General features: G+C 42.4%; 1 protein-coding gene across 4 annotated transcripts in view; it reads right to left on the reverse strand.

Moving 5' to 3' along the window:
• KLHL29 (kelch like family member 29) overlaps positions 1 to 26,646 on the reverse strand; it is a 410,116-nt gene that overhangs the window by 42,948 nt on the left and 340,522 nt on the right. For all 4 annotated transcript variants that reach the window (XM_030037612.2, XM_030037613.2, XM_030037610.2 and 1 more), the window contains 2 exons: positions 17,266 to 17,465; positions 10,553 to 10,812 (listed from right to left, as the gene is read on the reverse strand). In XM_030037612.2, coding sequence (XP_029893472.1) covers positions 10,553 to 10,812; positions 17,266 to 17,465 — 460 coding nt within the window. The remainder of the gene's footprint in view (positions 1 to 10,552; positions 10,813 to 17,265; positions 17,466 to 26,646) is intronic.

Here is a 26,646-nt window from a genome sequence, read left to right on the forward strand (position 1 = left end):
GCCGTAACGTGAAGCAATGCAAAACACAGGTGCAAACTGTGCCACTAAGTTAGGACATGGGGTTCGACAGGCACCACGACGTCCCAAAGTCCAGTGTGAATTAGCATTGAGAAGAGAGCTCCCCTCCGTCAGGGATGAACAATTCCCATGGGCCCGGCGGAGCGACCGCCTCCATCTCCTACCTTTCCCAGAATAAATGGGGCAGCGCCGCTGCCTGAGCACCGCGAGCTCTCCCTCTTGCTCGCCCACCTTGCTTTAATTAGGTAAGTGAGAAAATGTGATTCTGTTTCTTTCCTGGATTTTTTCCCCCCCTCTTTCTCTCCTCTTTTGTCTGAGCTCGTGGCTTATTTTGAAAGGGAATAATAATTAGAACATGTTGCTCCCTTTCATCAGCTTGAAAGTTAATGTCACATATCAAAACCGATGTCACTTTTCAGTCTTACTCTTCCTTTTGCTCAAACAGCTAGAAAAAGCTGTCTCTGTGTATATGTGTGTGTGTGTTCATGACCGTGTGCAGTCACGACTTGGGCTCGTTGCTGATGGCATTAAGGGTACATATAATTGCAGTGTTTTTCACCAAGGGATTTGAAGAGTACGTACCATCGCAGTGCCTCTAGAAGACAGGAGAGGCTTTTATAAACTAACGGCTTTTCGCACCAGCTCTTTTAAGCACTATAGTCAAGGGTGAATTTCATTTAGCTTCACTGATTTAAGAATATTCAAGTGATTTAAGCAATCAGCAGCCTTTTTCTTTTGGATTCTCCCTTACGAAGGCTTCCTAGCTCTGTTAGCTATGATTGTACTAAATATCCTGTTACTATTATCCTTTTCATTTAAGACTGGAATAAGCACTGTAAAGCATTTCAACCTCCTTACCATCTGTTATTTGCTCTCCATTCTCTCTTGTCTTTCCGTTGTTCCTTATACAGCTATGAAATATCTACTGCACCTACTGATGTTACTGGTTTTTATTAAAACAGCAGAATACCTGAGCAGGGCACATATTGCCAAATTCAGCAGACAACAACCTCAGGTCCCTGGAGTTGCGGTTTGTGCCTGTAACTCTGAGAATGTTTTCTTCTCGCTACTTGGCTGCAGGCACTGGCTGGACAAGTAGAAATATTTCTCAGGTCTTTGCTGGGAATCACTTATGACTACTCTATAACCTGCATCACATGCCAGGGTGAAGCACAGAATATTAATGCCGCTTCTGGCCTAAAATTAGGAGTTATCAACTCATAAACATGGGAGACCGTGCCTCACCTCCTTGAAAATGGACATCATTATGCAAAAATCTAATGAATTTATTGTTTAAAATGCTAGGGAAGTTTTTGAACACCGTCAGGACTGTTTTTTCAGGTGACATGAACCTCAGCACAGCTCCTGTTGGATGAAGGGAGCTGCTCAGGTTTTGCGCCAGCAGAGGATCTAGTCCATAAACTCCTTGCTGAGTGGTGATGCTGCCGGATACCCCCACGGTGCCGTGCACAACCGGGGTGATTCTGCCAGAGCCAGGGCACCGCTACCACGTGAGCAAAGGCTTTGTGGACAGTCACTGGGGACACAGTAGAGTAACAACTTTTGAGAGATGCTGTCTGGCCTGCTTCAAGGCACCTATGTCACCGATACTGATTTCAGTGGCTGAAAGCAGGGTCTTCAACCAGCCTGCAATCACAAGTGTGTTTCATAAAAAGCAGGGAAGGAAAAATCTTAGGAGCTCTTATCTTTCCTTAATTACCTAAACATTTTGGGGGAGAGATTCAGCTCTAGATTCAGACACCTAAATAGGTACATACAAGCAAGTATTTACTTGTCAGCTAGACATGTGTAAACTCATGTTATAATTAATAGCGACTTAGTCAACACACTTAACACAGTCCCCAGAGCAATCTGATCTGAGAGGATGCATCACGCACCAGGGGAAGCAGAGAATATCAATGTCCCCTTCTGGCCTAAAACTGTGAGCCATCAGCTCCCGGGAAAGGGACCGTGTTCATCAGACCATGCCTCAGACCATGCCACACTGAGATGTCTACAACCAGATGTCAACCCAAACTGGAGAGTGATTATTTCTCCCCTCTGGTGGGGATTTTCGCATCCATTTGCCCTGGGTGCTGTGCTCGGAAGGTCACGATCACGCTACGACAAAGCCTAAATGTTATCATTGGGTCAGCGTTGACTCAGAGGAGTATATGATGAACATGATCTGCTATACCTTGAAGTCGACCATTTCAAGCTTTTCCCTAATAATCTGTTCATACATAAGTTACTCCCATCTCCGTAGGCAGGCCAGAGCTTGAGCAAACTAGATTACAAAACAGCTGAATGTGGTTCTTTTTGTTCCTGGCTGGTAGTTTGGACATTTACTTTGCTAAACTTCTTGTGACATTTCTTTTCCTACTAATTATATCGGTATTATGAACACTTGCTTGCAAGTGGGCTTTGTTCTGGTATCTTCTAAGTCTCAGTTACAAAACCCTCTTCAGTATCACATTAAAAATAATCTTTTTATTCTCAAATCTCTAATCCAGTAAAATCCTCACAGGTATTCTCCAAAAGGAGTCTCAGTTTGCTCCTGCATAGACTTGGGCTACAACAGTATATAGTTAGTTTTAAAAGGAAATATGTTTACTGCTACAGAGTCAAATTTCCTGCTCCTTAAACGCTACACTGGAAAGCTCTGAAGATTTTTAACATTTTTGAAGTAATGCCCAGAGAGGTTAAAATAATGTTTCCCTTATGCCTTATAATTCATCTGTCTCTCTAGTTTACTGTTCTCCTACAAAGGACCCTTTGTGCTATCTGCCTAAAGAAACAGGCTTCAGCTAGAAATACAAATACGGAAGTTAGATTACCCACATTACGATAGGGTTTTGCTCCAATAAACTGCTGTTTCAGCTCTTTATGCATAATTCCAATAGAGTTTTTAAAAACATTATGAAGTAAGAATTCGATTCATCTGAGAGCTACGAAGGAGATTTATGTCGTCTTACATAAATCCTGGGTTCAGACTCACCCCATGTCTTGCACCGGCCTGATCTGAGAGCTGCAGCAAGGACCTCCTCAGACGGAGGAAGCCATCAGGGACAGATCTGAAGCAGAATCAGTTCCCCACTGCATAATACTCCTTCAAATAACAAGAGGGCATTCTAATTAAAAAAGACCACCCAAACGCCCTAACCGGGCAGATGCTAGCCTTTGACGCGTACCCTGCAGCCACATAACGCATCGCCCAGCGGGCTGTGCCAGCGGTGACCTCTGGGGATGTGGTGTGGTGGCCACGCAAGAAGGCGCGCTGGAGCGGTGACGTGAGCAGTCCCTCCCCGCAACCAACTCCGGCCCAGCCCAGGCTTTCCCAGCAGATTACCCAACCTGATATTCAAAATATTGCCGGCTCCAAGTTTCCAAGTGCAAGCTCAGTGGGTAACTGGCTGGTTTGGGAAAGCCAAAGCTGTTGGTGCATTGCTCTGCCATTCTCAGAAATATGCTTTTTTTTTGGCTAGATTTTCACGGTGCTGCCCTGCTACTTGGTAATGAGGGTACTTGCTTTGATACATCTAACCCCCGGGTATTAAAAAGACATTCTGTGTTTCCAGTAACCTCCTGCACATTCCTACGCCCAAGGTCACATCCAAGCCCAACCTAAGCTCCCTGGTGCACTCGGTGTATTTATTAATCACCCGTATTGACTTCTTGGAATTGCAATGCTGCCTTCAGATTAAACCAAAAGGCTTGGTAGCATGTCAGCTGACAGCCTCATAATATCATGAGATAAACCTGTGGCAGAAAATCTGGTTTGCAGGTGCTGGGTTCAGCCAGTGGCTCGGTGGCGGGACGCCATGTGCATAAATCTCATGCCTAGCAAGAAGGAAAGAGCAGCCCCTCCGTCTTCCTGAAATAAGGTTTCAATGTGACATCTTTATGGCAGCACAGCTGACTAAACACTGTAATGTCATCAGCGCTGTGTAAAGCGAACTGCTGTCCTCTTCTCCGAACTGTTTGCAAAGCAGCTCACGGGTAGGTATTTCTAGCAGTAATATGATGAGAGTTTTTTAAATATGCAGGAAGATAAATCATTGATCCATCATACTTGATTTATCTAATATTAAGGCTTAAAGAACTTTGCTCTTACCATGCAATCTCTAGCTTGCTGACTGAACTCTATCAAATAAACCCCCTAAGTTCCCCCTAAGGTTACTACAGAGGTGAGTGACATTTCTTTTGTTTACAGGCAGTCGCCTATTCAAATACTTGTACGCACACAGATGCACCACAAAAGCACGCTGCCGACAACAAAATGGCTGAAGCTTCTAAGATGCTTCATAGAACCAAGTAAACTAGTGACACATCTATCCCTACAACATACTGACACACGAATCCATGTGCAATAATTCTCCAAAATGCTTCTTGCCTATGGTGTAAAATGATTTTGGTTCTGGATGTCGGTCCGGAGTGCTGGGGCCACGTGCAGCACAAGGCCACTCAAGTGAGCATGCGTGAGGAGCTACTTGTGGACGTGTGTCTTTATAAGGCTGTTGCTTCAGCAACAGCAGAGAAATATTTTGTAAAAAATAGGAAAATGTGTTGGAAAAGCCACAAATTAAGAGACTGAGAAGACTGGGAGACAAGGGAGCTCCTCAAACCAATTAAAACTTCAGAGAAGTAATTCAGTAGATTTTCAGTCAAGGGTATCCCTTTAAAAAAACGTAAAAGTTTAGTAGGGAGGGAATTTAAGGAACTGCTAATGTCACCTGCATCCTCTTTTTTTTAATTTAATGCAGTTTCTTCCTCAATATATAGCTAAGGGCATGTTCCTGCACTGATTCTGTTCCTGTTGCTGCCTTTTCTTCTCCCTTTCTAAGCCTGTACAGGCTCTGAGTGTGTCTGCAAAAGCCTCATTTAAATCTGTGCTCTTTGAGCAGCCCGTCCCTGGGAAATCACAGGGGTTACTGCTCATCCCTTGCGTTTTTCACTTTCAGAGAAATTGGAGCTTCTTGCACTTTCATTATGGCATCTTTTTGAATTTGTCTGCTCTTCCCACAAATGGATTTCAAAGCATCAGGGTAGTCTGGGCTTTTCAAAGAAGCCTAATTGAACAGTAATAGAGTGTTAGTCCCTAATTCACTTAGGCTCCCTTGGAAGCTTCCTTTTCGTACTTACTCCAACACTGCCTTCCTGAAGCTTAATGCCGTTAAGTACATTGGTTGATCAATTAATTTCCCATTAAAATGAACTTCAGTAATTTGTACATGCTGGTATTTGGTATCAGCTTCTGAATATATCATTACCTCCTTGTCACTGCAGAGCAGAGTTGGAGTTGTGCTTGCTCCCTGTCAGATTCTCCATTTTCTTGGAGCAAGCCACTCTTCTGCATAACTTTGGAGACTCTTTAAAATGTGCCTGAAAAATTAAGCTACCATCTCAACAGCCTAACTGCAGAACAGGGACCTTCCATCTGGTCTCTCATGGTTACCAACCCCTTCTCCTCTGTAGGATCTTGCCTCTGAACTGCCATTATCTGTCACTGCCAAAATATAGCCCATAGGCATTTGTAGCATTTTTTGACATAAATCCTCTTTTCCTTCTCTCCATCACCTTTCCTTACCCTTACTGACAGATACAGGGCTTTCAGGTGGGCTTTGTGTTTGCTTAGACTAATTTGCCAAGTCTCAAATTCATCCCAGTGAACCTTACTGTTGTTATACCCCTTGCATCCTTCCAGGCAACTCCTCTCCTTGGGGCTTCAAAAACTCATAGACATTTATCCCTCTTTAGCTGTCATTAGGCCAAGTCATGCATATTCACATCTTTTAATCTTTTTTTTCTCACATCAGTTCCTTCAGTCTTTTAATCATTTGTGTTGCTCTTCTCTAAATTACCTCCAATTTGTCTACGCATCTCTGGTTCTCAGGCACCATGAAGATGCTGCTTAGACAAATCTGCCTCTGAGGACACAAGTTCATAGAAGGCTTGTTAATGCCTTTACAGTGAGATGTTTCATTTTGCTGCTGGACATCATGATTTTAAACAGGGTTTGAAAAAAGGGCATGCGATTATATCCTTGCAAAGTGCAACAAAAGGTGACTGCCATTCAGCTGAGCCTCTCATGTGTCACTCGTAGCTGCAGTACCCGCCTCTCTTCCAGCACTACTCTGGGCAACTTGTTGAAAAGTTTGTCCTCTCCTCACTTCTTGTCCCTTCTCAGGGTGAGAGGGAAGCTTCATGCAACTGGGAGTCTTGTTTTCCCAGGCTTTCTGTTATTAATAAACACGTTACTATGTTTTTTGTGTCAGAGAAAACAGATACAACTTTGGGCTTGGATCAGAAGGTGGGAAAGTTTCCAATGAGCTTTGGTATGTCTGTGCTCTGGGCAGGCAGCAAATTGCTGCACATCCAGCAACTTCCCATCTTCCCCATCCCGCGCTGACGCTGGGCACGACTGCAGCTCTGCGCAGCTCTGGCAATCGTTAGTACCGGCAGACAATATGCCTCGTTATCCACCGAATCCTCCCGACAGCCCACGTGGGTGGCATCACTTCCCTTCAGCTTATAATGTAAGAAATGGGGGCAAAAAGGTGAAACAACCTGCCCAAGGCCACGCAGAGAGCTGGGGGATGAGCTCAGGTGAAGACTACGTGGGGCCTGGCAGAAATCTTAGCTTGTTCGGACGGCTCAGACAGTAAAGCCTCCATTATACAATATATTTTTTGCATGAGTTCGCCAGAGTTGTAATAAGCTTATCAAGAGGATAACTGTTAGGATAAACCCTACAATCTTGTCCATCAGTCAGGAAGAGAAATAAATAGCAAAACCCAGTAGATTCACATTTCCAGATGTGTCAGTCGGCTGCAGGTTTTCCACTCAGTGACAAGCAATCAAGAGGACTCCTACAACCAGTGCTCTGTGGCCGCTGGTACAGGAAATTACCTACCTAGTCCAGACCTCACATCACAGGTTGCTGCTTTTGGTTAGACCGATTTTATGTGACTGCACTACCAGCAGCACTAAAATAGCTCCATAAACATTACCATATGAGCTGGTGCGGTGCTCCAACGCACTGGATACAGTTATTTACCAAATACTAGCTTAAGACATATGTCATTATCTGAACTGCCTTTCTGTCTTACGTAGATGGATCAGTAACCTTTAAAGCACTGTTATTCCCTCTTTGTAACGAGGCTCAGATGCTGTTTTTTGTAATGCCACAGAGCACTTTTATAAGCACCGTTAAGACTTTGTATGAGCACAATTTGCAAAATTAAAAGCCAGCCAGAGCACAGCTTTTCAACTTGCCTTGCAAGCAAATCACGGTTTCTTCCCTGCCACTGCCCTCCAGCCTGGTGGGGAAAGAATTAACAAAAGCAGAAACAATTAGATACCCAAAGAAGAGCTTTTAAAAGGCAGAGAAGAGCAGGAAGACAGCAAACTCAATGCCCTTCCAGGAGAAGGGCAGGGTCCATTGAAAATCTCCTTCCATGAAAAGCCGAATGGGATCCAGACAGAGGAGGAGGCAGTGGTGGCTAAGTTGTCATAAGAGTGCAGCACAAGGAGCTGCGGTGTGGGGAACACCAGTGGTGAGATTTACTGTCCCCCCGTGTGAGCTTGCACTCCAGGGTGACACAAAGCCATTAAAGCTTTTTTGGAGGAGCCCCTGCCAGGCTTTGCCAGGGAAGATGGACATGCAGGTGAGATGAAGAGCACAGACCTTTCCCTGTTTGTGCCAGACACCCACCTTTGGGAGAATCACCAGTTCAGTGCTTGGAAGAAGCTGCCAAAGAGGCATTTTAATCACCTGCCATTGGAGCTATTGAAAATAAAAACGTGATGACAGAGCCTGGCTTGTCAGGCAAAGGGAGATGGGAAGAGGGGAGATATGAAAAGTGCAGGCCTTGGAAATCCAGGCCTTGAAAGATTTAATTGCCAGGACTGCCTTTGGGAAAGAGAAATAAAACCAGACCAGTCACCTGAGGAGTGAGTAGAGCAGGAGTGATGTCTTGGGGCTGTTGCAATTCATGGCTAAAACCTCTCCAGCAACCCTCCCAACACATCCTACCAGCTGAGCGCAAAAGCAACAATCCTGTTGCTGCGCTGGTGTCCTCCACATGCTGGCTCCCCATCCCAAAGAGTCTAAAGAGAGCTGAGTGAATCCATCTCACCAAACTGTGAATAAAGTCAAAATATCCATGCGTAGCTCCTGCAGGAAGGTCCACCCCACGTTCGGTATTGCCATGGTCGCCCAGTTCTGCAAAGCTCTGAGAAGCCCGTGCATCTCATGGGAGCTTGGGCAGTTCCTGGCATAGTGGGCCTTGCCGCACACCAAGCACAAATTTTCACTCATCATCTTTATCAGAAATGAGATTATTTAGGACTATCTTCCTTCCTATCCACTGTCAGAGCTATTTGTTCCTGGGCTCTGAAAATGCAGAAGTCATTATTGTAAAGATGGTACTTTTCATGGTAAGTATGAGTACCTACTTTTAGAAAATAAGTACCTATTTAACTAAGAGCTTTATAATAGATCAAGCAGTGCACAGAGCACAAAAAAAGTGAGAGCTACGATTCAAAGAAACTAGTGGTAGCATTGGGCATGAAAATAGTTATCTACTTAGTATCTTTAATATTAATTTATTCAAGACCCTCATCTCTGGATAAATTCAAATTAAAAATTAAAAGCCCTTGTAAAGTAATGCATGAAACCAAAGCACCACAGAGAAATTTGGAGAAGCAAATAAAACTGTCATCATAAACTACAAAGGCACTGCAGAACCAGGACAGAAGGGAAGGAAACCTGGAAATAAAACCCCCCAGAAAACCAACCCAACCGCAACATGAAAGAAAGAGAGGAGGAGATGGCAGTGGCAGCAGCGAGAGGGGAGCAAGAAAAACCACCGCTTAAAAAAATAAATTCATAACATCACCGCAGCAGGGCGCCGAAGGAAATATTTAAACCAGCAATTTTGAAAAGGTAACCCAGACCGACTGGTGAGTGACACCTTCTGTTTGCACCAGGCAAACAGGCTCCTGCCGCAGGGCTCCTGTACTGCGGCCCCTGGGAATAATCCCTGAAGTTGCATTAGATTCAGAGGTCAGAGCTGCACAGAGCTGACTGCTGTCATCAAACTTTAAGCAAGCAGGGAAATACTCTGTAAAACAATGTGTTTTTCAGGGCCAGCGAGAGCCAAAAAGGGGCCCATTTCAATAAATCAATGATACCGTGTAAATGTTTTAGGCAATAATAATACTGGGCAATGCTAAATGGCATCGCTGGCACATGGTGGAGGTGGTCAGAGCGAGCGGCGGGTCCCCAGCACAGGATTGCCCTGCTGAGCTACGTCACTTGCTCACACAGGGCAGGAAGAGTTTGGAGAAGGCCCTGGGGGCTGCAGGCTGGAAGCAGCACAGGCAGCAAGGTTTGGCCTGGCATGGAGTACCCCGCTGTCCTTAATGCCCTTATCCTCATCCAGCAGCCCAGTGAGGTCAGGAAATGCTATTTCTCCCACTTTCCAGGTGAGGGGCGGAGGTGCAGCTGCTCCGGATCACATCCAATGACACATTTAATATCCCATTGTGCATTTAGGCGCTTCAATTCCCATTTACATCAAGCAGGTACAGCCTTTCATGATGTGGGATGGCATCAACAATGTGTGGCCAAGTGTTTCCCTAAGTCCCGGTCTGGTCCATGAGCAACTGGACTGTCCTCCTTAAACTAGTCAAAATTGTGAGTGGGGATCAACAGAAGCAACTTTGACCTCCAAAGGAGGGGAAAGGGAGAAAACAACCTTTCCCTTCTGGGGGCTGTGGGGAGAACTGGCCTCCAAAAGCAGAGATTTGGGGTTCAGACCACCACAATTCACTGCTCACAAAAGCCAACTTGCAAGGCTGCACTGAAGGCAAGTGGCAGGTTTTTAAATATCACCAGGGACTTCTTCTGGTCCCGAGGACAATCATCAGCCTCCAAACAGTCATTGCTTCTAGCATTTATCTGGAGACACTGCTAAGCAAAGTAATACACTTAGTTTCTTGAGTCAAGAGCAGACAGCATAGCTCAGATGGTTGAGGAAAGGCTAACTCTAATAAATATATAATACCCAAAGGGTTATCTAAGCAGCCAATAAAGATACAGAATCTTTTTTTTTTATGTACTGAAGTTACACTGATTCAGTGTGTGGCATCAAAAGAAATACAGATTTTCTGACAGATTTTTATTTCCCACTGTTACTAAAATGCATCCTCTTCTTAAAGCAGCAGCTCACACAACTAATCCTTCCTGATTTATCTCTGACCGAGCCTGCAGCCAACAACTCGAGGCCCTAGCTTTGTATCATGCTTGTCACAAACAAGATTCTGATTCTAAATGATCAGATACGGGATTCAGATTTTGAAATTACATACATTTTGTGCATAGCCTTCATTCCCTTTCTCTTTTTTTATCTGAACTGCCCATCCCATCTCCTACGCATCCTCATGTTTAAAATTGCACTGGGATGGTTTCTATTTTAAAAGAGGCATTCATGGGAACGGAGCACAGTGAGGCTGCTGAGATTATTTTTACCTGAGCTCTGATTGCAGCGTCCTTCTTAATCCACTTTATCACTGTTTCATACACCAGCTCCTCTGCTTTGGTGTTCAGGCTGTCATTGGACATGTAGGAAATGAAGTCGTCTTTTGAGATATTAAGGATCTCTTCTTGGTTTGCCACCTCTGGGAAAATCTGCAGGGCGTATGCTTTGGCCATGTTGTATAGTTCAGTGCACTGCATGGCTTCAGCCATGGCTAATATTCCTAAGCAGTTGCTAGCAGTCAGCTGTTTTTCTAAAAGGACAAAAAAAAAAAAAAAAGCAAGTGAGTATTATTAAAAGCAAGATTCACATTTTTACTGAGATCATGAAAAAAACAAAAGCCCCGGACAAACCTCGAACCCTAATTAATTTCAGGGAGTTAATTAGAAGCAGCACCCTGGGTTACTTTAGGATTGGGGTTTAAAGGACAAAAATCAAAGTCTGTCTAACAACTGAGCTGGGGACGGGGAGAGAAATGCACCGAGTTTGCTTTTCGTGTAAGCCTTCACAAGGCACTGGGGAAACCTACTGACATAATAGTATCTGGGGCTTCCCAAGGGACGGGAACCCAGCCAAAAGACTGCTGCTATTTCTACCGCCTACAATGTTGCTTTAAGAAACGGCAAAGATGTAAACGCCAGTGCAGACACTTAAGAATAAATGCAAACAGCACTAAGGACATTTTTGAGGATGCTGCAGTCGCTTTATGATAATTTTTGCCCTGTTCAGCTACTAAGCTACTTCAAATAAAGAAAAAATCCTGCCCCCCCCCCCCCTTTTTTTTCAAAGGAACTTTGTTCCTGCTGAATGTGATGACATCCCTTATGCAAAACACAGATTATACTAACGCCTTCTGTTAAATGTTGTGTAGTGGGTTTCAAAGAAAATCATGCACAGAGGAGACAGCATTATCTCCTACCCAGCAAACAGAAGTAACAGCACAGTGTGTAGCTTTGCGTTAAAAGTGTGCTACACCATACATTTGACTGTACTGTTTTCCTTTTCAGCTATTCTGAAGAAAAACCCACCAATTTCAGACATTTATAAGAGGAACTCTCAGATTCTTCTCAGCTTTTGTTAACGAAGCCACTACTAATAGCCAGAATATATTCTTTTAAGATATAGCACCAAGAAAAGAAAGAGACAGACTGCAATAGATCACAAAAGCATCGGTACCAGTGGCAGGCTTCTCAGAGGAGAAGTATATCACATTTGGGCAGTGCCATATCCTAGTGCACCCTTTCAAAGCACTGGACAGGAATGTGCGATAGCCCCACACCTCTTCAAACAAAACTCCCATTAGATTGCTTCTTTTGGCAATGCTTGGGGATTTTTCCCTATACCCAGCTTCTGTGTTCATCAGATTTAAAACCTGCACACTATCGATATGTGGCTTTTATTAAAATGGGATTATGACCTACTTTTTTTTTTCTTTTTTTTACCTGGCATGAGATTAGGAGTTTTGTGTTTTGGTTTGTTTTTTTTTTTTTTCTTTTTATTTTCTTTTACAGATCCAGCAATCTTGAAACTAGGTTATCTCATTTTGCATCAGTTGATTGTACCGACTGCAAGGAGCCCATTTCCTCAAGCAGACTGGAGCCGCGGCACTTTTTGCTGTCAGTAGATTTTGTCACTCAAAGACTGCCCAGAGACAGGCTGCAAACTGATAGCTATGAAGCACAAAGCTCCCAAAATTTCTTCTTTTCCCCAAAAAACCCTCCAAAACCTCTTCCAGGTTCCTTGGTTCTGTCTGTTGGCACAGTTTCATGTATACATACGGCTGTGGGTAAAATAATCATCTAACAGAGCCCAAAACTCTCATCATCGCTTGGCAAACTCTCAAGTCAGAGACAAATCTGACACTGCTCCACCTTATCCTCACAGGGTTTATAATAAAGGTAATAATGAAGTCTGACTCACTGAGCAGCCGTTTACTAGCACACGATGGAAGAGACTTGCAAGAATGAGTCTTTGCCTTCAAGGGACTGGGTCTGCCCCTATCAGGAGAGATTCCCATACCATCCCCAGCTGAGCCTGTGGTGTGGGGCAGAAAAAGCACTGGTCACGACTGGTTTCTTCCGATCTGGACAGTTTTTTCTACCTCTAACAATGCTGGGTGACTGATGCAGCCTGGTGCACTGGTGTTCAAGCAGTTCCACCTTGTCCCTTTGAGCTTCGCTCCTTCCTCTTCCCCAAGAAACTGCTCGGTGGCAGACCCAAATGACGTTATCCTTGTCTGATTCAGCAAGTATCATAAGGCCAGTTAGAGAGGGGTCTCAGGAAAAAGCAGACTGGGGTACATTCGGGAGGTTGGTGACACACTTTGCACTTCATCACTTTTGATGTGATGAGCACCACAGCAAGGTGGGCACAGTGATGTCTTTTTAAGATGAGGGCTGGCATGTAAACTAGAGGGATTCATTGCAGGTGAGCGAGACAAAGGTTGGGGCAACAGCTATAGGACGTATGGAAAATCTCTATCCTGTGAACAGAAAAAATGCACCCTCCATTTTTCACCTCTGACTCAAAATTTGGGGGCAAGATTGATCTCTCTTGACTCCTGCTGTCTATGGTGCAACTGAGCAATCACATTAGTATCCCCGTACACTCATAAACAAACAATTCCAAGAAGCAATCTGGTAATATTTTGGATAACGACGTCAGGATGAGCAGAACAGTGCCTTACCAATGCCTGTTACTCTTCACTGACTATAAAGGGAGCCTACGTGACTACTTCGTTATAGACTTCTGCTATATAATATAGCCCACCCCAAGTGACTGCAATCTGGGGGCACTTCTGGATGCTGACATGACAAAGATAGCTAAGGACCAGTTCTGCTCAATCGGCTCCTGAGCCCTTTTCCTTTGGATGCCGGCATGTTTACAATAATTGCTGGTTTTGCCACAGTGACGCTGGACTTGTAACAACACATTTTGGGGGAGTTTCACCTCACCTTGTGTCCATTCGGAACATGACTGCTGACTAATAAGCTATTCCCAATGCTCAAGGACAGTTCATAACAGGCTTATGAGTGGACTTTAAGGATATCAGATGTAATCTAGTAGGCTCTCACTGGTTTGAGACAGTGCTGGATAGCATATTTGTTTCTATGTATGTCACAATATTGCAGATCAGCAGCCGGTATTCTCCACTTGTGTTAGAAGTGATTTGGAATGAGATCCTGTGCAAAGTCATCATGAGATAATCAGCCGGGCAGACTGCTAAGACTGCACTTCTGGGAGTGGGACATCTTGAGATAAAGTCAGAGATAGATGGTATGTAGGAAGGATTAGTCAGTGAGATTGCAGTAACAGTACGATGGAAGCTCAGTGGTTGATGTAAGCCCCCTCTGTGTGCATTAAGCACTGTATTTTCACTTAGAGATGCTTTCTAGATGATGACTTGGATATCACTAAAATTAGCATAAAGCATGCATTTCCTCATCATACTCTGTGTACATTCTGATGGGGATCTTATTCCTCAGGTATTCCTACTAGTGTCAAAAGCATGTGAAGATGGGAGATAAGTGGAAGACTTCCAGATGTATTCGTCATCCAAAAGATTTCACTTCCCCTGTGAGAGTGTTCCTCATTTCTCTCATCTCCGGATATGGTTGAAGCTTCAGTTTCTCCAGTGCTGGGCAGTGTGGTTCTCCAGCTGGATGAACAAAATATTACCCATAATACTTTCTCTCGAATTCATAAGGACCATAAAGGTCTCTTCTTTCCTCACCTGCATATGCCTATTCATGCAGATCTCACCACTGGTCCATTGTTCAGTTTTTCTCATAGCTCCCTCTCATACTCTTTGCAAACTTTGTCTTTGTGCCTTTTGCCCAGGAGACTAAGAAAATTCAGAGCTCCTGCTCTTTCCTTTTCTGCTCCATGAATCTAACAGGTTCCAGCAACTTCTTTAGACTTAAGGAAGAATACTTTTATTTTAGCAGCAGCTGGCTGAAGTACAAGCTTAGAATTTGTTCACTCCTGTGATGGTGGTACCTGCATCACGGACCCAAACAGTGATACTGATGAATCACCTGAAATACGACTTGAGACATGACTGTGATGATAGTGTAAAACAAATATGAAAAAAAAAAAAAAAGAAAAAACCCTCAAGTCTTCAGCCATATGGATGGAGGAGATACCTATGATGTCCTGACCAGTTTGCAAACATTTGCCCAGTTATCATATGGCGCCTGCACGAACTTGTCAGCATCGTTCCATCAGTCAGCACAGAACTGTTGCAATTTCTCATGGTCTAGACAAAAGCAGAGGAGACAGCATGTGGGGGAGAGAGAGAACATGGCTATAATTAGCCCAGTGAAGCTGGTTAAGAAATCTCCCATTGAAATGAAACAATTTTCCTGACACATTTGCAGCATGTTTCCACCAGAAAGTGCAAGTAGATTTGGGGTGCCTCTCCCCAGTGCTGCTGAGAAGCCCAGGATAGAGACACAAGAGCTGCCTGGACATCAACCAGTTAGGACTCTGCTGGAGCTTCATGCCTAAAAAAGGATGACCTGAATTTCCCCTGAGATGGTGCTGTGATGTGCTGAACAGACCTATTAATTTGGGGCTTTTACTTCCTTGGGCCTCTTTGGACTTCCCTCCACTTCTCTCACGATTTAGACATGGCCACTGATGGGAAAGAATCACTGTTTATACTGGTAAATCCTCCAGAAACCCTGGAAAAACCCCTGGTTTTTACCATATTTTTGCTTTGTGGGGAGCAGAGGTGGCTGGGATGAAAGGAAAAAACACAGCCACAGAGAAGAAAAAATGCTTTTCCTTCAACTTTTTAGATGGCAAATGCTCTACTATCTCTGTAGAGCAATCCAGTCACAGCTATAAATAAAAATAAGCAATTACACTCCATGAATTCTCCAAATGAGAATACAAAATTCCAGCGACTCCCCATATATCACTGAACTTATAACCAACCTACTATTTCATACCATAACATGGTTCACTGAATTCAAATATTAACTATCGGAAAAGAGAAATCTCACATTGATTTAGTGAAATAAATGTATTTTGCTTTTCTGGCTGAATCTTTAGAGATAGCGCAACTTAAACATATCCGTTCCTGGAAAGGCCCTAAGATCTAATCACTTTAAAAGGTGATGAAGGGAAGCTGGGGGAAAGCAATGCCAGAGCCAGAGCCCTCACTCAAGCTGCACAACCAACACAGCAGGATTGCAAAGCATAGACTTCTTTTCCCCATTACCCACTTATTTGAGAACAGGCTTTTAAACAAGTGACTTATAAAAAGCTGGAAAGAAGAGAAGAATACAATATCACAGATTCTTTACTGATGCCTGCATTGTGCCAGCATAGTCACACCACTCATCCTGCCAGCAGGTCAGCTTAGCAGTGAAAATTAACACAGCAGTAAACTGGACTCATTTGAGTTTGGATTTTTTTTTTTAATGACTGCAACATTTTCTAAACTCTCATCTTCCAGGCTCTGTAATTCTAGATGTCAATTTTAAATGAGAACTGGCCAAGAAGAACCTATAGTTCATGTGGGTTGAAGATATATCTGGGGTGCAGAGAGAATGACATTTTTCATACCAAGTTGAGGGAGCCTGAATAGAAACCAGACATCCAAAAAAGATATTGGAACTTGAACATGGGAAGTAAGTCATATAAGATCAAGCTCACACTTTTTGTGTTAATAAGTTTGTGTTAATAATTTGTAAATTATTACTGTCTCATTAACTGATATTATAGCCACGTTAGTGAAAGTGGCATATGATACAGTCAGGAATTTAAACCAACATGTGTTTCATTTGAGCACCAGTTCTGGCTCCTCTTCTGCCATGACAGAAACGGGGCTGGATGGTTCCAGTTCAGACAAGTAAAGCTTAGTTAACTGAGCTGGCCACCTTGGACTGTTTTGAAATAGTCTATGTTGGAAAGCATACAGAAAACGCAAGGAGCAGCATGACATGATGCTCTGGACAGGAAGAATGGGCTTTTCATGTGGCCACGAGAGGATGGCCAGAGGCAGTGGTGCTGATGTTGATCCGAACACACTCGCTGGGGCAAATGCTCCCCGTGCACACAGGGCACACCAGTTACCAAGGGAGAGCACAGCAGCCTTTCATTCCCATCCAGCATTTGTGATGACACATATCCATCAGACCAGAACTCTGTACGAAAGAACAAACCCCGTGAACATTCAACCTGGAGTAGTTCAACCAGATCTTGTTTACAAGAACATTGGACATGTGAAAGATTTTCTCATGGATGCAAGACAATTGCAGATCCTGACTCCTCTGTGGGAGTCTACCTGCAACTCTTTCATTGCTTGACCAAGCTGGCCTGGTGTAGCACCCAACATTTGCTGTTACAGTTATAACCAACCTGTGCGTTACAGCCTGGTATCTGTGTGGTGATCAACCTCTGGGAAACAAAATGTCATCATACCAAGTATGAACCAAGATTCAAGAAAAAAGTCTATCCAAGATGTGAAAGCAGTTGCCACTCAAACAACAGGCTACACTTCTTTAGATCATTTTCCACTGGCCACCGTGTCAGCACTTTGAATTCAAATCTCAACCCAAATACTGTTGTTTTTTTTTTTTAAATTTTATTATATTTTATCTTGGGTTTCCTAATTATCTTTTAAAACTTGTTAGAAGGAAGACTTGCAAACCTTAAAATGAGATCTTAAAACCTCACTAGATGGAGTGATTCTTACCTAGAAATGAAACGCAGACTTTACAGAAAGTATGAAACTGGAACTTGCTGGCAGCTTCCAGTAGGGTTTTTGCATTGGCTGAATCTATGATCAAAGAACCTGTATAAACAAACTCCAGGAGTAATTCCAGGACATCCGCAGTGAGGTTGGACATGGCCAATTCCAGCTTCTCCCCGCTTCTGCTACTGTCTCGTGGTGACCTGGTAACAGCAGACAATTAAATTATGGACATTACACCATCCCCATTTTGTTGGTATTTATTGATTAGTGAGGGCTAGAAAATCGCTTTGCACCTCATTATATTTCTCCATTATTTTTGTTTACGGAACTGAAGAATATGAATTTTAAAATAACTGAACTTAAAAACTTTAACTGGATCTGAAAGAGAAGAGTCTTAAAGCAAGTCTTACCAAAAATCTGTTTATTTCTACTCTGCATTTTCATGCAAAAACAGTTGCAAAAGAAAAGGAAAGGAAAGGAAAGAAAGAAAAAGAAAGATGAATGAGCCAACATTAATGAAAATGAGGAACAGGATTAGCTTTCAAAGGGAAACAATACATTTTAACATCTTGGTTAACATCTCATCTTCTGTGCATAATGTAACTGTTAAGGAAAAAACACTCTCCAATTTCAAGAGAAAAGGTCATCTACTTTTTCAGGAATCCAGCACTGGAATAATTTTAAATGTCATGTGCATTTAAGGATTCATTTAAAGACCTTTTCATAAAAAATAATAATAATAAATATTAATTTGTTTAGCTTGAACTTCTCAGCATGTTATATTGAAGTATAGATATGACAGATATGCTATGCATATACAGACGGTCATATAAAAAATATATATGCTTATTCTAAAAATCTATTGTTCCCTTTTAGGCACTAAAAAAAGGAAGCCCTTCATGGCAATTGCTTTGAAAACTGAATACAAGACAAGATAGACAGACAAAATGGTTAGAGCAAAGAAGGGAGAGGGGGGAAAACAACAACCAGCTCTGCCACAGGAAGCCAGCAGCCATCCTCTAGGAGTTTCATGACTGTGGCCTACGGTTTTTCCTGCATGAAGTGCTGAACAATTTGGGGATCAAAGTATCTCCTGCATTTGAAGTGTGGATTAGCGCTTGTGAAATTATTGGACAAAAAGAAAATTATACTGAATTAAAGTAAGGGCCCAGTTCTTAATGCATGGTTGGCTGATGTGTCTGCAACACTAAAGACAGGTTACACCTGAAAGACAAAAGTGATGATAAATTTGGTAACATCAAGGAGGGGAGGGGAAATCTGTTGGAGTAAGAAAATAAACTCTTTTAATGGTTAGGACCATCCAGCACCTTCTCAAAGAAACATGAACTTCTCCTAGTCACTGGACAGTCAACGTCTGCTCGCTCCAATTCTGCTAGAGTACTTGCAAAAGCCATTGCACGATTGACACAAAACCGGCATACGATGCTGCATGACTTATATGGACTGGCCAAAGCATCACTACTCACAGGCAATGCCAGCTTTAAGCATGAGCAAGAGCACTACCAACCTTTTGGATTCACAAAGCTGCCTAGAAAGGTGATGGTCAGACCTCTACTACCATAATGGAGGAAAAATAAACAACATACGAGGTTCAGTTTTCTTCCCTCGTGAAACCCCACCCCACCCACCCCAATAACCCCTAAAATCATTTGGGGAAATGCTTAAAACTTGCAGTGGATGCTTTGTCACTGGTCTTCCATTAACTAGCCCTGTTCAAATCAAGGGCACAGCTTTAATTCATACAAGTCTTTGCAGGATCAAAGTTTTGAAGAGGTTTCATTTTTCCACTAAGTATTTAGATGGTGTCTATTACCACAGTGGAGGAGCAGCTAGCAGTCCTTAATTTCATATGCTTCTCTAAGGTAGTGAACAACGGTTACTCCCATTCACAAAAGGAAACAGGCACAAGGGGACAAAATCACTTGCCTGTGATCATAGAGAAAGTCAGGGGCAAAGCAAGGAACTAAACCCCATTTTTTAATTCTAAATATTGGACTATCCCTTTGCATGGGAATACAGATGGGTTACAACCTATTCCACAAGCAGATTGGTAAGAATACATACTGATCACGATACCTGTGGTACCCCTACATGCACAGATGTGTACGCTACCCTGAATCCTTATGCTTTATCACACCACAATATTCTTTCTGAACTCTTGCATATGGATTCAATTTTGCACTCAAGGCAGAAAACCTCAGATGTCAAAACAGAAGAGCTGCCATTTCCTAGATCCTCAAGAGGATGTCACAAAATGTTATTTTTTTTCTTTCTCGCACTCACATACCAATAACATGCCTCGTATCTGATTTATCTCCAGTTGTGCACGCATCCGGTGCTGCACCCTGGGCTATCAAAATGCCTCCTGATACCAATGTAATTCTTGCTGAATTGTTTCCAGAAGCGGTTTGTACCTGACAGCAAGTTCATATTCACATGGGCTGGTTAATAAGGACATTGCCTAAAATTTAAGTGAGATTTGGAGGTACCCAGCAAGCGACAGAATTGGGCTCTTTGCACTGTGGGAAGCCCCACCGTAAGCAATTATTTATTTAATGCCACTAATTGCACTGTGCTGGCGATGGCTACGGGAATGACTGTGAATGACCCATCGAGAATCGCATGCTCTCACCCAGTGCAGAGACCAGGAGGCACAAAGGAAAGGATGATGTGACACCAATGTCAGCGTAGACACATACCCATGTTAGCAACAACTGCAAGCTGCTATTTTTCAGAATAATTAAGTAATAATCTCTTTTACTTTGTAATACACCAAGCAATAAACTGCTGCTGCAATTGATTAAATGCCAAAGAAAAGCTAAGGTGTTTAATCAATCACCAGAGCCACTTACGGCAAGTATAATACAAAGCTACAGAGATTATTGATATTACACAATGAGCCAGAAATGGGAAAGAAAATTATCCCTATTCCTTCCTCTGCGATGCCTTGAATGTGTTGTGCTGCTTCGCTTGCTCTTTCTAAGCAATGAGCACTTCAGCTCCACGTTTAGCTGGACCAAATAGTGAGCGCAGGCTTGGTTCAGCCTGCACAGGGAAATCACAGCTACCGTGGTTTCCATGCTAGGGATCTGGCTGGTACGGGCTGGAGACTGGACAGGGAATTGGTTGAAGCACGTCCTAATGGATCAAAAACGAGCGTTTGAAGGAAGAGAAGAAAAGAATGTGGGGACGCAGACTGATGTGACTGAAGTAGGAAATTCCATAGATTTCTTCTCGGAATGATTTCAGTGAATCAGGTTGTGGCATTCCCCTCCAAGCATGACTAAAGCTTTCTGTGTTCCTTGTTTTCACACGTATTAGAATATCAATATGCTCTGTGCGGTTATACTTCATCTATTTGCGATGGAGCCTTCTCTCAGCTCCTCTAGAGGAACTGCAATGAAGTGGCTAAAGCTGTATTACAAAAACAGAATTTAGTCCTGTAAATCCATATGCAGTGCATTGGGGAAAATCTGTACAGACATATACAGCTGTGCCCCAAATATCTCACCCTGTATCACATCAGGAGGAGTTTTGTCAGTGGCATCAGTAGATGCAAACATTTAGAAAAGTCTGCTCTCAGAAAAGCACTGACTTCTTGCCTTAAGAGCTGGGAAAAGACACAGCTCTATCTGGTACGTACACTCTTGTTCACCCACTCCTGGCACAAACAGGGGGTATTCTGGGGCTGGAGAGCCTGCCTGCTTCGTGTTTCAGTCTCACTTGAAGCCAGGCAATGTACACTTATCGTCCGTGGACATCATTAAATGTGGCACATTCTGCTATTTGCCCTGCGAACTCTAAAGTTTAAACAGAATGATGTCATTTTATTGGCCTTGTAATCATTGCTCATATTATAAAGGTCACACATTTCACATTGTGGCAGAAAATCAATAGCTCTCCCAACAGCCTCTGGGGGAAAATGTTTTGCTTCTGAAGAATAATATATAATAAACAATTTTAGTCCTTACTTTATCATGGCTGTAATCTTGGAGAATAGCTACAGTAAAAATCTGGCAAAGGCTGATATATAAACTCATTAAAATTGGGAAGTGATTTAGAACAGGACTTTTAAAAAGATTTATCTTGAGCTAAACAGCAAAGAGGTTTGTTTAGGTCTACATTTAAACAAGCTCCAAGAGCTCTTTAACAGCTTAATTTTATGGTCGCTGTTGGGGAATTCTTTCAGATTTACAAATCATGTATTTTTCCAGCAAGGTGATAGACCTGAGCAATGTGCAAGCAGAACTGAACCCGCAGATAAGCAGGAAGCACAGATACACTCTGAATGGGTAAGGGGGGAGTTACTGAAAAATATTTTGTATTGTCTGGAATAATTAGGTCTAACAAAATAAAGCCAAGGCCTTTGAACGTACTCTGGCTACTTATCCTTCAATTTAATTACTTAAACTAGAGAAGACAAAGGGACAGGGAACCTTTTAAAGCAAAAGATGGCTCGACTACACTCTCAAATGACAAATCAAAATTGGTGTCTCTTTCTGTTAACTAATATGTAGAAAAGAGCTAAAACGTTTAAATACTGATAGCAGGAAAAATAACCCTAAAACCTCATCTGTAAGACTTAGGAGTGGAACTGACAAAAGGAAAAGTAGAGAACTTTACATTTTTGGTATTAATTTGTCCTTGAAAATAATTTCCATACATATAATACACACAGACAAGAATCAGCACTAGTGTTTTCATGCTTAATAGCGATGCAACTGAGTTTTCTGCATCTTGAGTTATAAATATGTTTATCTATGCATTTTCCTTGCATTATTCGTATCAACACATTCACGTAACAGAACGTAACTGTGATTCAGTTCAAAACATTTAATAGTGAGATGCCTTGATTTGCAAAGCCACATTTAGAGTCTGGCTAAAGTAGCTGTGTAAGTGAAACACGGCTAGCGCATCAATTTGTCAATTTATGGACAGTGCTACCGCCTCTAATTCAGGCTTCCCTTGTGGTTTGGATATGCTGCCTTTAACCGGCTTGCGACATTATTTTGACTGACTAATGGTTTGGCTACAGCCCCACTCAATTTTAGATCAAATACAAAAAGCTACCTATACCCAGTACAGATGCCAGCCAACTCTGTGTTTACAAGCTATAGTCACAAAGTCAAAACAAATTCTGGATGTTCAAAATGGAGCCATCTGCACGGAATAAACATGAAAAATGTGAAACATTTTATGTAAATGTACATTACTGCCTAGGAACAGTTGGTTCAGCTTCCTCCCAGGCTGCCTGGCTGGGAACAGGAGGACTGACAGAGTTTGTGACACCTATTTATATTCGAAGCCATATGACTCACTGTGCCATAGATTCAAAGGTATGATGTATATTTAAGCTTTGTGCTCCAAAAGGGCACTGAAATAAATGATTATCTTTTAAAATAAAGACATATTCAGAATTATCATTTGTGATCTTTCCCTGAACACATGGGACTTATGTGTGCCTTTTTCTTTCTGCCCCTCTGAGGTCCATCACTTCTGCTTGTGAACAGAGAGCCTACCACCATTACCTGCTTCTCCCAGCAGGAGACAATGGCAAAGAGCTAGCTCCATAATATAGCCTCAATTTTGTTCATATTACACTCAGAATTTATTTTTAAGAAATAGGAAAACATACCAATTCTGGTAGTGTAATAAAAAAAAATTGCTATCTTTGACTATCTATTGCTCAGGATCTCACACAACTCAGGAATCTGAATATCCTCCACTAAAAGCACATGTTGGAGCTAACAGGAGGCTACGGGACTGCCGGCACACGGGTAGGAGCTCCAGCTCCTCCCTGGACTGAAGCATCTGAAGCCCATATTTTGGGGTTGGTCCCTCCCTGCATGGACCAAAGCAACGGCCTGTCCCACTGGCCAGCTGCCTGCCGGCCTCTTCACCTCGCGCCCTCCCAGGATCTGCCCCATCAGCTCAACATGCTGATCTTGCTGGCTTGCTTTCATAATTGGGGACATAAATGTTTACCCGACAGTAATTGTGTTCCCATTCCACTAGAGCAAAATATTTGCTACCAAGATAGATGGGACAAAAAAAAAAATCAAACCAGATTGCTTTGCTCCCTGGACAGTGTTTTGGTCTCCAGAAAACAGGAAATCCAACATTTTTATGTAAGATGAAGCACTTAAATGAAGAGAAACTACTTCTTTTTATCTCTGTCAAATTATTTTGATTACCAAAGAAAGGACTCCAGACTAGGATAGGCAGCTTCTCATGAGGCTTAAGAGTCTGTTAGCTGTGTCCTCATTAGAAACTCCCGTTCAAGTCTATACAATTTAGACCGAACATCTTGTTTACTGTGGAACATAATCCTTAAAGCATTGAAACTGCAGGCAAAGAAGAGAGTGCAATGTTGCTGCACCTTAACTGTCCACTATTTGACTTTTCATCATCTTCAGAGTTATTAATGGTTCAAAACCCATGTGTCTATTTATCTTGGGAGAAGCAACAAAGAAACTTCATTATATTATAGCCAACCTTCAGCTACGAACAGAACGGACATGGCACTCTACATGGAAAGTTGTATTTTGTACCGAAGACCTTGATTTATCATAATTACACGCTCATGAGGTATAAAAGCATAGATGCCCAAACATACCAACATACATTTCCACGACACACGCACCAAGATGCATGTGCATACTGAGGTAACAGGTTATTTTCTGAGTTATTCAAGTTTATGCAGCTGCAAGGTAATCAATCATGTAAATGATGACAGGAAGGGACATTTATAGAGCAACATCATTGCAATATGTATGTTATAAGGCACTGAATGTTCTATTAAATAGGATTTAAAAAAAAATAAATTACACCCTAGCATCGCTTTTCCTTTGGAATTATTTTATCAGCTCAAAATGTATTAACTTGCAAATCTCTGCCTTCGTTATACTATCTTGTAGATAAATATTATCTTTGAGCCTCAGCCACTATCCATCTGTCTCATGAGAGAAGAAAACATATACTGTAATGGTGCTATTGTATGATTACGATAAAGAACTAGTAAAATCACAAGATTAAATAAATTACATTGTTTAAACACAGGCTTGCAAATTTGTCATGAAAATTTACCTGACCAACAAATCCATTTGCTCACTTTTTACCAGGATGTTGATACAAATAATGTTCCTTGTTCCAGGCAAACAAAATTTGGCAAGACTAGTGTAACTTATTAGGGTCAAACCCTGCCAGTTTGCACCTGCTCTATCAGAAGAAAATCAGGAAAATTAATGGCTGTGAGCTTGGGCATGCACTAGCAGCTCCTGCTAATTCACCATCACAGAAATGATCATTAGAAACCAAGTCGAGCAACGGGATTAACAGCAAATGCTTTTGTTCACGGACAACATGGCCAGAATAAAATAAAACAAACAAAAGAGCCACGTCTCCTACATACCCTTAATGCTATTCACCGACAGAACACAATCTAATTGCTCGGTCAAGACTATTTCTAAAGGCGCAGGATCAGCGGCAGCCTGTAACGCTATAGTGTCGGAGATCACAGTCGGAGGCACAAATCTGCCTCCCTGCTGAGATTTAAGAAAGAAGATGACGAGTTTGAAGATGCTGGCTTAAACGACTAGCAAGTGAATGAAGAAGTGAATAGTGAGTGCCCTTGGAAGAACAGCATTTCGACCTATACTTTTGCTAGGGACTGAGAATAAGCTGAATCTCACACGGTACTAGTGGAGAAGTTAAAAAATGGGACAACTTATTAACAGTGCAGGATCTAACTTGTTTGCAAGTATCTCTGGCAGCCTAATTCAGCAAATATGTGGCAAAATATCCTGGGGTGAGAGCTACTATTTGTTAAAGGCAAATAAAAGATGCAAGCAAGTTTTGGTGGATTATATGGGAAGGAAGATTAAAAATAAAATGACAGAATAAAAAATTTATTCTCGTCAAACTTAAAGCTCAGCCCCTTAACCAACTCCTATCTGATTTGTTTTAATGATATTTATTACACTATCAAAAACCAGCTTAGCAGAGAGCTGGCATTATGCAGCTAATAAATCTGATTCTTAGGAATGTGGCAAAATTTATACAAGTAATTATGTAGGTAAGTCTATCCAAGGCTCTTTCTCATCATTGCAATGTCTAGAGGGAAAACAGTAATAAAATAATGATAACCACAATTATTATTTATTACTACTACTATGATTATGGTAGTGTCCAAAGATCCCAATCAGCATTTCAGTAATTAGAATTAATTCTGTCAGGCACTGGTTCCTTCTCACTCAGCTACAGGGTACTAGTGCTTTCCTATGGTATACGTAGAGCCAGCCTGTGCTCTGGACATCAATGAAAGGTAATGTATCGCATCACCTATGGCCACAGTACATGTGGGAAAAGGCAGGTAGCTCTTCTCACCCCATCAATCCCTGCCCACACCACCCCACAGAACTGCTCGGAGTACTTCTGTCACTGAAGCTTAGCACTATGCAAGGAAAAAGAAGGGATCGTTATCTGATATGATCATAACCTGGTCATATTAATTCAAATTCATTATCCCGATCTGGCAGTGGCTAATCCTTGATGATTTAAATGAAAGGAAGTGAACTGCTGATCCCTGGAGCTACCTGTGAGCATGCTGGAGTTGGAGATTTGATTACCCTCGTTTTAGGGCAACATTGGCTTTTGGAAGTGGCCCAAAAATGACAGCTTTCAAGAACACAGCTCTGGTTTCTACGCTGTGGAAGTTTTTTTTGTTGTCTTTGATCTATTTAGCTTGAACTGCACCTTGTTACATAACTGTTCCCTTTCGCCCCTAAATTTCAACACAGCCGAGCCTAGACAGGGCTGTGAGACGTAAGTAAATATAGGTAGGTCACCCGTGCTGGCATCTTAGGAGTGGTTGTATGACAGCTGCATGGCTTGCAGAGAGGTCTAGCCAGAGCAAGAGAGGTGATTAATCTGTCATTCCTTGGATAAGATTTGCAGGATTTGTAGTTGTGTCTAGAAATTATGTGAGCAAGAGGCCCAAACTACAGTAAATTGAGATGCTGTCACTGAGGGAGAGGAGCGAGAGGTTAAGTGATTCTGCTCGGTGCCTCTGCAAGCTGCACCTCGAGGCTTTAAAAGAAGCCTTTCTGTCCTCCTTGCCACAGTTTCTCTTCAGAGCAGGGCACTTTGATCTGTCCCTCCTTTCAGAGCAGCTTCCAGGCCAAGCCACTCACCCTCCTAATCCATGGCCACGCTCGCCAGGCTGCAAATAGTCGGGCTGCAATGCCTGCTACAGGTTTGGTGGCAGTTCCTTAGCCTGGCAGCCCAGCAACACCGCTGAATATTTGTAAGCTGCAATTCATTTATGTAGAAGACCATACATTTTTGCATGATGAAAACATG

This window comes from Aquila chrysaetos, chromosome 15 (genome assembly GCF_900496995.4).
Source record: "Aquila chrysaetos chrysaetos chromosome 15, bAquChr1.4, whole genome shotgun sequence".
NCBI lineage: Eukaryota > Metazoa > Chordata > Aves > Accipitriformes > Accipitridae > Aquila > Aquila chrysaetos.